Source organism: Balaenoptera borealis (assembly GCF_965194805.1).
Source record: "Balaenoptera borealis genome assembly, chromosome: 4".
NCBI lineage: Eukaryota > Metazoa > Chordata > Mammalia > Artiodactyla > Balaenopteridae > Balaenoptera > Balaenoptera borealis.
Window position 1 is genome coordinate 66,585,550 of NC_138861.1, and position 16,800 is coordinate 66,602,349.

At 34.5% G+C, this 16,800-nt stretch overlaps 1 protein-coding gene across 11 annotated transcripts in view; it reads left to right on the forward strand.

Moving 5' to 3' along the window:
* Nucleotides 1–16,800, forward strand: part of EPHA5 (EPH receptor A5) — a 323,628-nt gene that overhangs the window by 249,770 nt on the left and 57,058 nt on the right. For 4 of the 11 annotated variants that reach the window (XM_082390098.1, XM_082390101.1, XM_082390105.1 and 1 more), the window contains one exon: nt 10,929–10,994. The exons of the other annotated variants lie outside the window; for them this stretch is intronic. In XM_082390098.1, the coding sequence (XP_082246224.1) occupies nt 10,929–10,994 (66 nt within the window). The remainder of the gene's footprint in view (nt 1–10,928; nt 10,995–16,800) is intronic. 11 annotated transcript variants of the gene reach the window in all.

The window sequence follows — 16,800 nt, forward strand, 5'->3', positions numbered from 1 at the left end:
CCCCCACCCCTGGTCTCAGAGGGCAGGGGACCTCACCTGGGAGCCCTGAAGGCTTCCTGGGCTCAAGTGGGCGGGGCAAACGCCCTCCTTTCCTCTCCCGCTCCTCCCGGAGTGCCTCTCCCGCCTGCCTCTCCTGATCTACCAGGCTTCCCTCCTATGCCTCCAAGGACCCAGGAGACCTGGAGGGGGCTTTGGGGGGCAGGGGATCAGCCTGGGAGCTCAGCAGGCTCCCGGTACCCACGTGGGCAGGGCAATCGCCCTCCCCTCCTCTCCCGCTCCTCCTGGAGGGCCCCTCCCGCCTGACTCTCCAGATCTCCCTGGCCTCAGGGGCACCGATCCTGTCTGGCCTCCACTTCTCCTACCCCCTTAGTCCTTCTACATCCTACCGATTCACTTTGGGGTTCCTCCCGTCTCCTTGGGCATCAGAGTCCCCCACCAGCGGCAGGCAGGAGCCCTAGTTGTGGGGAGACGCTGACTCCGTGCCTTCCCCCCCAACCATCTTCTGCAACGCTTTTTATAAGCTTAATGTTCAAAAATTTTTTAAAAACTAAAGAGGAGAAAAAAATCGTAAGGATTACAGACATGAATATACAGTGAATTCCTTTTACTATGTGATCAGCTAATTAACTAGTTCAAATCAGCATCACCTTGAATCTTACTGGTTTATGAAAGACACAATATAATTTTGAAGTTGGAGGATTGAAATTGTTTGAGAAGGATTTTGATTTATCAAATAACTCAAGAAATGATATGTCTTTACAGTGCCAGAGAAGGAAAGTGGGAGATAAGGGAAAAGAAAAAGGAGTGGGGGTGTGGAATGAGATTGAGATGGAGGTGAAAAAATATTTTTTTGCATTTTTAGTGGTTCTTAAGCTTATTCTTTTACCTGCCTATTTGCCAGTTTTTGAGTTAGATATCAGTTTGAAAATTTGCAATCTGCCTTACCTATATAATACCTACATTGTTCTATTTCCTATTTGCTACTTGAAGAGAAAGTTGAATTTTCAGTAGGTTTAATCTAAAACATCATGTATACTTGACAAGAGTATGTAGACCAAATAATTTTTAAAAGCACTCATGTTCTATTGGCCATATCTAAAGTATACTTATATATATTTCAATTTCTATATATATATAGGTACATGTATATATAAATAGCTATGTACAAATACACATATGTACACATGTGTAAAGTAATATAGTACTGACATTCAGTTACATAAATTTGAATAATATTTAAAAAATTAAATGGTGAAATGTATGAAAAAGGTAAAACAATTTGATTTTCCCATTCAAAATATCACACTGGGCAGCTTTTAGCAAAAGTACTTAATGGATCATGTAACCTCTTTTGTTATGGGCTCACTAGATTTTTCTGACTTTGGTGACCTACAGAATTTGCTTTTTTGATAAAATTTGATTCTTTGATATGCTTCTTGCTTTCATAGCATGGGTGGGTAGTTTAATCGTGACACAGTCATGCAATTAGATAATTTCAACATAACACAATTAGTGTTGTATTTTTAACAAATTGGTGCAATAATAGAATGGATGTACCCCTTACCTTAAGGGGTACAGAAGTATTATTACAGAAATTGTAAATTTGAGCTGGACCTGGAGGATGAAGAGAAATTTTACAAGAGAGTGTGTGTGATGGGTAAGGCATGTAAACATGAATGCGAATGGAGTGTCCAGGTTCCTGCGACTCTTTAGACCAGTCTACAAGGCCTTCCACAATCTCTGCCTGGGCCCCTCCCCAGCCTCATCTTCCTTCCTGCCTGCCTCATTAATGGCATGAGTTCTCATATAGAAATATAATAAATAAATATATATATAATACATATATATAATTAAAGATACGTATACATAGTTCTGGTTTACTCTAGCCCAGGAACAGTTCAAAGAGAAAATCTTTTACATCAAAATATTCACCACTTCTTGAAGGCTTTCTGCAGAAAAGCCTCGAGAAAACTGAGCTTTGCTTTCACGTGACTTTAAGTCTGTGGTCCAGTAGCTCAGAAGGGCAAAATGAGGACACTGAATAAAGAATAGTTTTACTGTTTTGTTATTTTATTTGAGATATTATGACTACTAGAGAATCCAAGTAGCTAGTATTAAAATATAGAAGTACAAAAATCTGTCATTAATCATAGAACCTGCAATTGAAAGAAACCTGTAAAGTTAAATGTTATGGGGGAAAAAATTGTGATTTAAAAAGATAGAGGATAGGATGAAATTTACAGTTACTTAACAAACCAATCTTCATTTGTAGATAATGTAAATTAACACTGTAAACAAATTGCAGGAGAATTATTTAAATTACTTAACAGAGAACAAATTGTTTTAAAGCACCTTCTGGCACTTTAGAAGTTTTTATTAACATGCAGACCATTAATATGCTAATTACAAACCTTTTCCTTTGTATTCATTAAGTAAATTCCCTTAAGACTATTATAAGACACATCATTCAATACAAGTGTTTATTGAGTACCTATTGGATCAGTGGTTGTCAACATGGAGAAAATCAACTAACAGCTTTTGAAAAATAATAATGCTTGTGTCCCAAAGGCAAGTTGTTCTAATTTTATTGTTCTGGGCTGAGGCCTGGGCATTGTGGGGTTTTTTCGTTTTTTTTCCAAAACTCCCCAGTTGACTCTAGTCTGTAGCCAGGTTTAGAATCATTATATAATGTGAGTAGAAAGCATTTTTAATATATAATTTCTTATTCTTAAAGCATAGCACATCAATTCTTAGTAAATGTTTGCAGATAATGAGAATGATTGTGTTTACTGTAGCAAAAAAGCTTATAAAAGGTGGTTAGTATTTGGTGAAATTCATTTTGCGTTCCCAAATATATACTGGCATAAGTAAACTGAATCTAACATGTTCAATAACGTTTGCTAGTTGCATCAGTCCTTGTACCTGTGGCATTCATGAAAGAATGGCTTGTTTTATAATGATCTCTCTGGCCCATTAGAATGATTAAAAGAAGTACAGTGAATCATCATTAAAGTATAGCTTGGGAAATAAACCAACTGAAGAGTAGTCTAAGATAACTTGCCACAAGTTTTCTTTCTGCTTCTGAAGCCGAATCTGGCCTCTGTACCCCAACACCGCGTTAAATCTCAGAGAAAGAGTTTTGGGTGAAGTAGAAAAGAATAGCTTTATTGCTTTGCCAGGCAAAGGGGGCCACAGCAGGCTAATGCCCTCAAAACTGTGTGTCCTGACCTTGAGCGGGTAGTGAGGAGTTTTACAGTAATGGTTCCAAGAGGGTGTGATCAGCTGCTGGACATTCTTCTGATTGGTTGGTGGTGAGGTAACCAATTGGTTGGTGGTGAGGTAAGTGGGGGCAGTGGGAGCTAGCATCATCATCCTTCAGGTTCCAGCTGGTCTGGGGGCTACACGCTTGTGGGCAGCATACGGTTAACTTCTCCCACCTGGCGGGGGCTTCAGTATCTGCAAAACAACTCAAAGATATTGTTATATATATCCCTTGAGGGGGAACCAGGACTTTGCTCCAAGGCTGCACTACTGTTTCTTGACTGTTCCTCACTTGTCTCCGCACCCCCTCCCCTTCCCTAATTAGCATCTATCAATATCTGAACCTGCCCATTGGAACTCAGGGAAGGTCATGGAGGCTGAATAAAGCCTATTTCTTATAATGAAGAAATGGGGGACACAGAAAGGCTTTTGTGCCCAGGAGCCCCACAGGGTCCTGGTCAGTATCACTTTCATGTAGTTTGATATTCCTAGGTCTTAATAGTTGTCTTCAGAGTAAGTTGAAGTGAATTTGTTTGTTTGTTTATTTTTGTGACTTTGTCCTTAAGAAAAAAGGATGACTGCATGTAGAACACTTAGATTTGTAGAATTTAGGGGTTAGTTTTTATTTTAGAAATCTGTGAATATGTATGATTTATTTAGTTTACCTTAGTCACTTATATGATCTAATTTCTATTTTATACATGCATTTGAATAATGTAGTAAAATTTGGATCATTGAGTATCATTGAGTATTTTTACGGCACACACGTTTTAATACTTTAAAACAAAATGAGGTATATTTCGCTACAATAAGGGCTAGACTCAGATAAAGGCAATTTAGTTGTTGTATGTAATTCATTGTGAATAAATTTATCAGACTTTTAAAACCTGGTAACTTGCTATTAGTGAAGGAAGAAAGAAGTGTTCATAACAGGGTTCCCCATGCAAACGTATTTAAATTTTCAACAGAGGGAGTGGGGAGCTGAGCATGGGGGAGAGGTAGAAATGAAAGGACCTGGAAGACATGGAAGAAGAAATTGTGCTTCCAGTACACTACAATGCAGTAACTGGTGCCCACATCTTACCTCCACAACTTGTTATGAGTGCCACCTTGCGAAAGCGGTTCCCTGTCTCCGAGTCCCAGGATTCTTACTTTTAGGATGAATGTTACAATAGGACTATTCAGGCTTGAAACAGGTAACAGAAGGAGAAAGCAAGTGTGTTGGAAAGGCAAAGTCCTGTTGTGTGTTTCTCCTTTACTTTCACACTGCTACCACAATCACAAGACTTCTGATACTAGATGTCTGGGGTTATATTTTCCACACCAAGCAATTCCCTGTGAAATCACGTGGATGTCCTGTAATTCGGTTTGACACTAAACAGAGTTAGCACAGACCCTACAGGTTAAGGGCTCAGTCCCAGACTGTCCCTTACTTCAGATGCAAGTCACAACCAGTAGGTCCCCAGGTTACCCACAGCTTCTCTCTGACTTGGCTACAGATCAAAGGTTCCCATGATCCCCCTCCTTGGATTTGATTATTTGCTAAAACAGCTCACAGAACTCTGGGAAACACCTACTTACAACTATCAGTTGATTATATAATAAAAGATTTGATAAAGGATACAGATAGACAGACAGATGGAGGACCAGGTCTATATGGGTCCCAAGTACAGGAGCTTCTATCCTGTGGAGTTGAGGTGTGCCATGCTTCCAGTATATGGATGTATTTTAGGGATTTTTTATGGAGGCTTCATCATGTAGGCATAATGAATCATTAACTCCATTTCCAGCCCTTCTCCCCCCTCTGGAGAATGAGAGGTAAGGGTGAAAATTCCAAGTTTCTAATCATGACTTGGACTTTCTGGCAACCAACCCACCAAGGGTCACCTAATTAGAACAAAAGACACTCCTATCACCCAGGAAATTGCAAGAGGTTTTGGAGCTTTGTGTCAGGATCCAGAGTCAAAGACCAAATATTAGAACAAGAGATGCTCCTAGTGCTTCTGTAACTTAGGAAATTACAAGCATTTTAGGAGCTCCGCGTCAGGAACTGGAAGTTAGAACAAAAGAGTCTCATAGTACCCCTATTTAACAAGGGTTTTAGGAGGTCTGTGTCAGGAGCTGGGAGCAGAGACCAATATATATATTTCTTATTATTTCACAGCAAGATATGAGTATGCCAGGATTGGAACTTGATTAGGTAAGACTAAGATCCGTTGATATTTCAAAACTCACCTACCAGTGATTAGGGCTCAGATAGGACAGTTTTTGATAAGTGGTCCTAGAGGGTAATAGGGAGACAGCTATAATCATTGGTGAGGGGTAAGAAGCTCTTTATAGGAAGGAAGCAGACAACTGGAAAAGATTTTTAAATTACTGTATATAACTCTATCCTATTCCAATTTGCCTAGACTACGACTTGGGAATAGTGATTGGATTGCACATATAAATGTATGCATGTGTTGTAGATGTGGGATTACCCTCAGAGTTACTCAAAAACACACTAAAACAAAAACATAAATGAAAACAAACCTCTTTCCAGCCATTTTACATTACCTCCTCTTGGAGGGTGGAATAATTTTATGCCTTTTTGTCAGAAGTATGGGGACTGAGGCGTAGAGTTTGGGAACCATATGTGTTATCATTATGTTTTTTATCTCCTTCCTAGTTTTTGCAAAAGATATTTTCAGTTTTAGCCTAGCTTCATCAGGAAATCAGTAATAAATCTAAGAAGAGTAAGAATAAAGACACAGATGCAAAAGGTATCGCATTATGAGATATTTTAACAAATGTATAAAACAACACTGTCAGTTCTAATTACCACTGAACAATAACCTAAGCTTCTTTTGTTGTAAATATTTGTTACATGTTTAAATTATTTTTAGCATTTTTTCAAAAAAATTTATTTATTTATTTATTTTTGGCTGTGTTGGGTCTTCGTTTCTGCGCGAGGGCTTTCTCTAGTTGCAGCGAGCGGAGGCCACTCTTCATCGCGGTGCGCGGGCCTCTCACTGTCGCGGCCTCTCTTGTTGCGGAGCACAGGCTCCAGACGCGCAGGCTCAGTAGTTGTGGCTCACGGGCCTAGTTGCTCCGCGGCATGTGGGATCCTCCCAGACCAGAGCTCGAACCCGTGTCCCCTGCATTGGCAGGCAGATTCTCAACCACTGCGCCACCAGGGAAGCCCCATTTTTAGCATTTTAAAACTGATGCAGTGTAAATGACAGGATATTGTAATCAGCAACATAATTGGAATTATTTGAATTCTTTGTTTTTCTTAAAATTACAAAGTGAAATAACCACAAAAAATTTTGAAATCAGGGAAACTAAAATTGTCTCATAAAAATTCAAATTCATGAAACACTCCAACACAGTAGCTCTTAAAGATTTTATATAATTTTTGCCATCATTTTGTTTCTCTGCACACTAATTTTTACCTAAAGTTTAAAAAATTTAATATTACACCATATTAATTTCGTTGCATCATAGACTCCACAAATAGATTTTATTAACTGCAAAATATTTGTTGGTCATTGGTTCCTTTAAAATCTGTAGCCAGCCTCGTGCATATTATCTACACCTTACTTTTTGCCATAAGTCCATGTTATTATAATAATACCAGTTAAAAAAACGTTTTAAGTGCAGACTGTGAGCCCAGGACAGTGCAGAAAGCTTTACATTTATAATCAAACTCATTCTTCAAAGCAACCCTATGTAATACAGTTTCTACTATTTATCTCATTTACATCAATAACAAGTTTACCAAAAGCTATACATTTAGTAGTGGATACATCCAGGACTGCTCTTAATTTGACTACAAACTCCATGATCTTAACTGTTTTGCTACCCAATGGTGTCAAAAGATAAGGACATTTTTATCACTCTTAATAAGTTTTGGAGCATTGTTTTCTAAAGTACCGGTGGTACTTTTCACTGTGACCTTTGAGGGCACAAACTACAGTCTTTTCTCCAGCACTAAGTACCACCAATTTTGTTGTTGTCATTGTTTTATTTAAAATGGGTAAATTATGCAACCTTTTCATTTTCTTCTTTTTTTTAACCAGTAAACTGAAAATACTTTCTATTTAATTAAAATACTTCTTTTTCGGAATTACTCTTTCTGCCTCTCTCATTTATCTTTTGGGATCTTAGTGTTTTTCTTATCCACTTGTATGATCTCTGTTTAAGAATTGAAGTCATCATTTATCCACAGCCTGTAGTCTTACTTCTCTGATCTAGTATCTTTGAGAATTTCTTCCCTAGAGTTATAATCATCTTTCTTGGGTAGAAGGGAGGTTGTCTTACTTACATTTACACACTTGGTACATGTATTGATCAATTCTGTGTAAGACCTGGCTAAAATAATTTCATTTGAATCTTCTTTGGGTCTGGAAAGGTTCTGTTATCACATTTTAATCTTCAGAAGGACAAATCAAAATATCTGTTAAAACAAAGATCTACAGTTTTGATATTAAGTCCAGAAGAGCTAAACTATTTTAAACTTTGATAATAACAATCTTGTTATAGCTGCACGCAGTCACTTATAGGTTTCCAGGTGCTAAAATGTTATGGGAATGCAGATGGACTTTGTTGAACCATAGCTCACATAAATTAGATTGGCTGCTATTTCTAGCACATTTTGGTTTCTATTTCTAAATTATCTCTGAGGCTTGTAAACATTTTCAACCTGTACTTTGAGTATTTATTGATTAAGGAAAGAACATGTTCTTTATACCATCTGGTGTCTAAGTGTTATTGTGACAGCATCCTTGGAGTTAATTTAAAAAGAGTAATTTGGGGGATTACTATTCCACTTCAGACATTCACAGAAAAGGAGCTTCAGTTTTAATTTTCTCAATGACATATTAATGCACAGTATGCTCTGATCACTAAACCCCAAGAAAATGTATTTTGTGGAAATGATTTTTTTAACTTACATTGGCCATCTATATTTATATGAATTGGTCTGAAAGTAATTAGATATTTAGTTATGTTATAAATGGAAATACTTAGTATGGTAATATTATATGGATCATGAAAAAAATAAATTTCTCTGAAATAATGAGAATCTATTCTATCACTTTGATTATGGTATTACTAAGAGTAATAGCTACCGCTTTTCTCCCAGGCATATGATGTGCCAGACACTGATCTAAGTGAATACATATATTCTCTCACTTTATTTTCACAAAACCTATGAGATAGAATCCATTATTATCCCTATTTTATGGCTGTCAACTGAAACACCAAGAAGTTAACTAAGTTACCCAGGGTATTTATTTATGCCATCTTAAAACAAGTCAAAGAAAGCATCAGTACCAAATCTAAAACAATGACTCAGAAAAAGTAGGAGTGTTTGATTTTACAAGATTTCAGATTTTTTGACTAAACTTTTTAAAAACTATAATTTGAAATCTAATGATAGGTAAGGTGAGTTAAATTCTTCAGGACTAAAATTTGTAGATTTGGTGTTATAGTGAATTGTGTGTGTGTGTATGTGCGTGTATATGTACTAATTTGTAAGACAAAAGCCTTATTATATTTTTTCAAATAAAAAGGACTGAATAAAATGTTATTATTTTTGGAATCATTAGTGTATTTTTTGAGTCTTAGAACACTGATCAAGCATTAAACAAATCCTTATAGGTAATGGCCAATCACAGTGCAGTTCTTGCTTTCCTAAGCACAATTCTACATGTGTTTATAAGTTGTGCACACTCAACTAGAAGGATGTTTGTACTATATTAGGAGACGACATCATCTTTTTTTAACTGCTAAAAAACAGTTGTATACATTTGTCAACAATCTATTATTATTTATTTATTATTTATTGAGTTGGAACTGTGCTATTCAAAATTAACACATCTATGCAAACTTTCCATATTAATAGCTATCAGTAAATTGAGATAATTGTGCCATTAGGTAATACCAATTACAGTGAAACTACTTACGTGTCATTAATTATGTTTAAACTGTGATGGAAAAAAAGGTCAAGGAATCATCTTCATCTCACAAAACTAATAGTCTAAAAAAAGAGGGCAAACTTTCTTTAAAGTGCCAGATAGTAAATGTTTTAAGCTTTTCAGGCTACACATTCTCTGTTACAGCTACCTAAGTCTGCCGCAACAGCACAAAAGACTCCATAAACAATAAATAACGAGTGTGGCCATGTTCCAATAGCACTGTACTTACAAAAATAAGTGGTATGCTAGATTTGGCCAATGGGCCATAGTTTACCAACCCCAAATCTGAGTGCTGATACAAACAGAAGCAGTAGAAAAGTTAACATATCTAAGATATCAGTAATTAAGACATTAATGAAATAAATGTAATTATAAGGAAATATATCAAGATTTGCCAAAGGTTTTTACAGATGCTTTATCTACTCTTATAAGTATTTTAATAATTTGATATACTGTAACTTTGACTTTCAATATCTCTACAGTGAAAATAATTATTTGGCATATTCTTTAAAATACAAATAGTCTATCTGGAAATAAATGTCACAGTTGCCATTTTAGTGACAGCCAAATTCTCAGATACTTAGTAGTGGGAACATTAAAACATTGTCAATGCTCCAAAGAAAATATATGGAACATTGCCTACTTTTCCTTGAAAAAGATCCATTGGAATTTAATTTGGAAATACTTGTCTACCTTTGTTAGCATTCCCAAATATATTGGATGTTTATATTGTATTTTCTTCTCCTTATTTGATATAAAATAGACTAGACACATTTTAAGTAATTAAAGTTCAAAATAGACAGAGTTTAGACAAAAGTCTTGGCCTGTTGGTGTGTGGTACCATTTCTGAGCTCATCCCACAGTTCTCTTGAAATCACTCTAAGTGCAATTTATAAACTATACTGGAAAGTGAATGCATTGAAGCACTAAATAATTTCTATGTTATATTCTGCCTTTAGTTTACTTGGTTTCTAGCAATAAAGTACATCATATTAAACAATTTACTTGGTATTTTCTGGATTTTTTACTATGAATATGTGGAAAATTTAAAAGAATATTGAATCTTGCAATATCCAGAAAAGTGCATGTATTATATATAGGTTTTTTTTTTTAATATAACAATAGCTCTGCAAATATATTATGGAGATGCATTTTTAAAACCTGAAAATTTACATTTAAATTGACAGCTTTCCATAAATGATTGGAGAAGTCATGTAAGCATAACATTTTCAATAGTCTGTAATAAATGATGCCACTGCTATAAGAAATCAGTGGGTCAAATGAGCAAGGCATTATTCTCCATCCTAAATATTTAAGCTCTATGCAAAACATTTATTTACAGGGCTATTTAGAACGTCTTCTGAGTATAATTTTTGCAGGAATTTCTGAGGAAATATTCAAATGCTTACATTTTTATTTGCATGTCTGTTTTAATTGGATAATCAAATACATTGGCTCATTATATTTCCTACCAAATAAGCTTTTTAAGTAAAATAAAAATAACTATTTAATACAGCTCTGTATTTCTTAAACCCATAAAATACTTCTTAATTTGAAAAGCATTGTGGGAAAATTAATTGTATGCATTTAGGAATTTTTGCTTTTGAAAAGCAAAGCAGACACCTGTCTAAATTCGTAGTGTCTTTATAGCTATATCAAGGGAGTGGGATCTCTTCCTTATCTTGGGCTCTCTTGTTTGCTTTTCAGTTGCTGCGATTGTGGCTGTGGAAGGGCTTCTTCCCTGTGCGCTGTTGCCCATCCAAGCCTAATATGGTTAGTGTTCCCCTCCTGCTTTCACTCCTATGTGCTGTCCCACCTATATGTATTATCGTCAGCATTCCTTTTTTTTTTTTTCATTTGTGTACATTTTAATAGTTAGTATTCAAGTTATGCTTTAACAGAAGAGTAGACTGAAACTGAGTCCCAAAAAGGAATCTGAAGTGATTTCACAATGGATACTTTCAAATCAAATATGCATATAGCATATCACCCTTAAGTCAAGCACTCATACTTCTCTTCCAAGGCTTTTACTGTGGTCCTGATTTAAAGCAGGACGTTGTAAGATCGTAACATCTGTTTTACATTTAACATGTCACTGTTTTTGTTGTTCCATCAAGAGTGAAACCATATCATACGTGGAAGTAGAATGCCACTTCTGTCAAAGTGAAGTCACCTTTTCTGTCTCCCAGACCCATGGAATGACCATAGCCTAAGTAGGATCTTCTATGTTCATAATCATTGTGGATATATGTGGCATTGGAGAACAGAACCACATGTAATTTTAAATGGTTTACTTAATAGTTTTAAGCTCGAATTACTTCAGATATTAGAAGTGATATTCCTAAGTTGATACCAATTAAGTAAAAAATATGCACATTTTTGGGATCAGTGTCCAAATGGGATAGTCTTAATTATTTACAAATGCAAATCCTAAATATATCTGGGTTATAGCTATGAAACTATAGGCTAGAACATAAGACCAAAGAACTCTCTTCACAGATTTAGAGGAACTCTCCTACACAGTAGTGAGCTACCTTGTAAAAAAGTGAAATATTCCAGATAATTTCTGTCTAGATTAAGGAGTCTAAATCCCTCCACTACTATATTGAGCTGTTATTTGTAGTCAAAATTTGCCAAGAAAAGAGCTGAAATGCATTTTAGAGAATTATAGGGCTGCCTTGGGTCATTTAAAATTGTTACTTGTGTTCTCTAGGTGTAAATTAATTTTTGTTGATTCAAAAAACTGTGGAGTGAATGAATGTGCATGCATGCATAGATGTGAGAAGTGGTGGAATTGATACCAATGATCTTCTGAGAACAAGAGAGCATAAACAAATACAGATTGATAAGATTTGTTGATCTTTTTACTCAATCTTTTGAAATTTTTATATTTGAAAAATTTTTTTAAGTTAATATGAAAGTACAGATTTGTTCCTAATTATTTAACTTAGGAAATTCTTATATGAGCCTAGGGCTTCAGTGACAGACTAAAAACAAAAACAAAACAACCCTGAAACCTGGCAAAGGCTGAAGTATAATATAAATGGCTTGAAACTGTGATTTTATTTTTTTACTGCTCTATAAAAACACTTAAAAATGGTCACTGAATTGCTCATTTTACTTGACTCTCAAATTTGGTTATTATAAGAGATAAATAATCACTGAAGCAGAATAAGCAGAATTTACATCTTGGGAAAAAAGAAAAACGACATCCAGACATACCTTGAACTAAACCTCAAAGATATGGGTGTATGAACATTTATAAAGCCATGACTTAGAAAGTATTGATGAAAACTAACTTTAGCTGGATTTAAATTGCTTGATTTTTTTTAAAAAAATGATATCTCTTTCTACTGTGTAGTTGACTTCAGGGAGTTTATAAAGTGAAGAAATAAAAGAAAAGAGGAAAAGAGGGAAGGTGGAACATTTTCTTCACAAATCACACACCAGGAAACCTAAGAAAACAATTTTTTTTCTAACATCTTTCTTCAAATAATGTCAGCAATTATTCAATGAGTGTGTTTGTGTGTGTGCATGTGTATTTGTGTGTGTGTGTGTGTGTGTGTGTACACAAAAAACAAATTATTGAGCCACAAATGTGCTTAGGTACCCAATAAAACACTAACAATTTGAGTGCAAAGATTTATGGAAAAGCCAGAATTTTTTTAATGCATTAGTAAAACAAAACAAAATAAAGCAAAAGAAACAAACTTTAATTGAGCTTACATAAATTGGACAGCAAGAAAGTTGTTCAAAATTATTAGTTGGGAAGAATGGAAGCTAAATATGTTTTTATTGCTCTGCTTTCTCAACTTCCATTTTACAATTTCTAGTCACTATGAGGTTTCAGTTAAAGATACTATTTGTTTAGATTAAAGCATTAGGAAGGAAAAAAAAAAAAAACCTTAGGTAGTGGAAATTAAGGGCTGAGAATTTTCCTACTACAATCAATAAAATACTAAGAAATCTTGACCTAAAATCTTGTCACCTAATTTTGTATGTATAATCATATCAGTGTTTGTCAATTACCACACAAATAATTTCCAAGGATCATTCTGTGATCATTTGTGAACAGACATATTTACAATTACAGAGCAGAGGTTAGATAGACATTTTGAGATTTTGGAATATCATAATTTTTCATTTCTTGAAAGACCACTCATGAATATGTGTGATTGGTTTTGACCTTAATATAATGCAACACATATACATTAAAATTGCCCATTGTAAATATACTGGCTTTTAGAAGTACCTTAATATACCTTGTGGAAATCTCAGGGTCTGAAAAACATAATTTCAAAACCATTGATCTAGATCCTTTGTTCTGCAATTCAACTACATTAAATCTTCTGCAGGGCTATGGAGTTCTGAGTTTTACTCTCAAAGTTCCCACCAGGAAACCATACTCCATTATTTTTCAAATGCCTGGTGTGCCATTTATAAGATGAAATTGGTAATTACATGTTGTTATCTTTGATCTCAAATTATTTTTCATCACTCTAGTTGCCTACTTTGTTGTGAAATCTTTACACATATGCATAATGTTAATTTTAAAAATATTCTTCCTGCTTTGATGGAAACCTACTCAGTGATGGAAGATATTTCTGTAATATGTCTTAATGAAACCCAGATGCCTAGATTTTAGGCACCCTATCCCCAAGACGGCCTACATTTTTCGCAGGGGTATTTTTTTATCTGTGATCTTTGACTTCATACCATCACAGCTGGCTTGAGACTCTAGTCATTTCTTCATTCCTCCCACCCTCACCCCATCCATTTTTACAAGCATCCAGTGTTGAATTGATTGTCTTCAATGTAAATAAGATATTAATATGTGCAATTTCTAAAATAACATTACTATTTACCCCTTGATATTCGTTTTTGTTTATGCTTACAGGAACCAATATATATTTATAACATAATGTTTATTATAAGTTCTTCTGAAATTTCCCATAGTCCCAAAGTAGCTTTTTCTTGCATTTCTTAAATTCAAACATATGTTAGATTATTTCCTTCATTCATCAGTTGTCAAGCTTTCCAGTGTTTTTATATCCCTTACTACTTCTTCTGAGGGATTCATGTGGCAAGTAAAATGGAGTTCACTATTCTGAAAATAGAGATATTAAATTCTTATTTTGTTCATTTACTTACTCTGTGATTTTTAGAAAATCAACCACATTTTTTTAGAAATTATTATTATTTATTTTAAATACTATTTAAAATCGGAAGCACAAGGGATAAACTCTAACTTCTCTCATAATTCAGAGAATAAAACAAAAACAAAACATATTTATCTGACCAAAATGATTGTGGATTACATTGAAACATTAATCATTACCTTAATTTTTCAATGAACTAACTGAAAGTTAATTCATTAACTGAAAGTTTGTTGAAATTTGAAGTTAGCAAAGTTTTATTTTTACATACTTAACAGATTATTTCACTCATCTTCAACAGATTTCTGTCGGGGAGGTATGTGGAAGTGCTATTCCATTTTATAGAGTTACGAAAAAGACATAGAGAATAAAATCATCCTTTAATTCTAGACCGCCATTTAAAGTGCTGTTGGCAGGCAGATGTGAGGCTTGCCCACAATATAGAGAGATAATATATTAAATTCCAACTGAGGGCTTGCTATGAACTGCTACCAAATCCTTTTTTGTAATACCTGTGAAACCTCAGACCATAGGAGATATTAAGTGGGACTACTCTAATTGAGAAATCCAATGGTCACATCAATGAACTATTTTAGAAATTAGTAGGAAATTACCTACTCTCACATTAGAACAAAATTTGTTGAAAACAGGGAGACACAATACTTACATGTCATACTTTACAAAATGTGTTTTTATATCAAAATTCTAAGGTAATTAAATTTTAACTCAGTAATGAAGAGTCTATAATTCATCTTTGAGTTTTCTGAAGTATTTCAAATTATTCATGTCTTTCTCTTATTGCTAATTCTAAAAGGATTTGAAGAGGTTATTAATGAAAAACTTTACAAATTCATATGTACTACCTTATTTTAGAAGTGTTATTTCTAAGGTTTTTTTTCTTTGTCTTTTATAATATAGAAATTAAAAATGATATATAAGGCATAAAATAGGAAATAAACTAGCTTCTTACATTGCCATTAATCACAGAGTGGTTAGTATCCTTGGAAGAATGTGAGATGGGAACACAGCAAGCTGTGCCCTCATTTTGTGTGGTATAATCATCACTCCATTCCCCTATCCAAGGAAAGCATGTTTTCAAAAACATGTACATTTTCTTTGAGAAGTATGTCTGAGAATTTTCAGTAAATAATAATAAATCAGTTGCATTTTTTGTGTAACTTACATCTCTCTGTAAGGAACTCAAAATCCAGTACCCTAGTATACAAATGCTAGCAAGACAGCCTATATATCCAATGTCCCATTTTTCTGCATTTGCACTCACATTCTTATTGAAGAATGTGGTCCTGTAAAATAAAACAATCTATTTTCAGTATTTATTAGATATATAAATAAGCTAATCTTCATATGCTTCTTTATTTTATGGGGGCTGAGTTAACTGAGGTTTTATTAAAACTACTTTACAGTTGGAGAGACTCTTGAAGTGAAAAGGTCCAATTATTTCCCAAAAAAACTGTAACTTATTTTTTTCAAGATTCCAGCATAAAATTCTTAAACACAACATTATGCGGTGGTTGAGGTCGTTATGTCAGAACAAGAGAGTGTGCATATATGGAGAAATGTGTTTTTAAAAGAGGCTACAATACAAGGAACTTTTCTTTTTCATAAGCAGCACATATTGACTCTAATGTTTGCTCCAACGTTGCCTTTTGAATATTTTTGCTTTAAAGTATGGTAAAGCATCTCTTAATCCATCTGGATAATAGAGGAACAGTTATAGGCACGTCCATTTCTGAGCCAGGCACGGCATATGCTCACTCTTTCAAAGACATCAAAATGCAAAACCATTCCTTCTTTCACCATTCCCCCCTCCCCACCTTATTTAGAATTAAGGGGAAAAAAGTGTTTATTCAGTGTTTATTTCCATAGGCTAAAGCAATGGAAAAATCAGATTTTGTGGAGGTTATTGTGGAGTAAGGATCTACAATCTCCTTTTGCTCTTTCATTCACTCATCTTTCCTCATTGTCCATAATGGTGTCATTTAGTAAAGTTCTGATTCTGTGCTTCACTTGGTACTCTGGAGGGCTTGACATTCATACCACTAATTTATTATCAAATCTTTAATTTACATCCAAGAACTAAATTACTCATTGGCACATCCATCCATTCATAAAGATTATTGTTTACTATTTCATGTCTTACAGAAATTTCAAATATCCAAATTTAGATGTTGTGGCTTGGGCCAAGTTTTTAAGATCTGCATTAATATTATCAAGGCTGTGTTATTCAAATCCTTAGGATAGAAATGGGGGAAAATAGATTGATTTCTAAATTCCCCATGAAGTCACTTATATAGGAAGCATCTCTCCTGTACCTTTTAATAGATATTCATTTATGAAGATGAATTATGCTTACATTTAATATTATTTCTCATGCCCACCTCTACTACTAAAAAATAAAATAA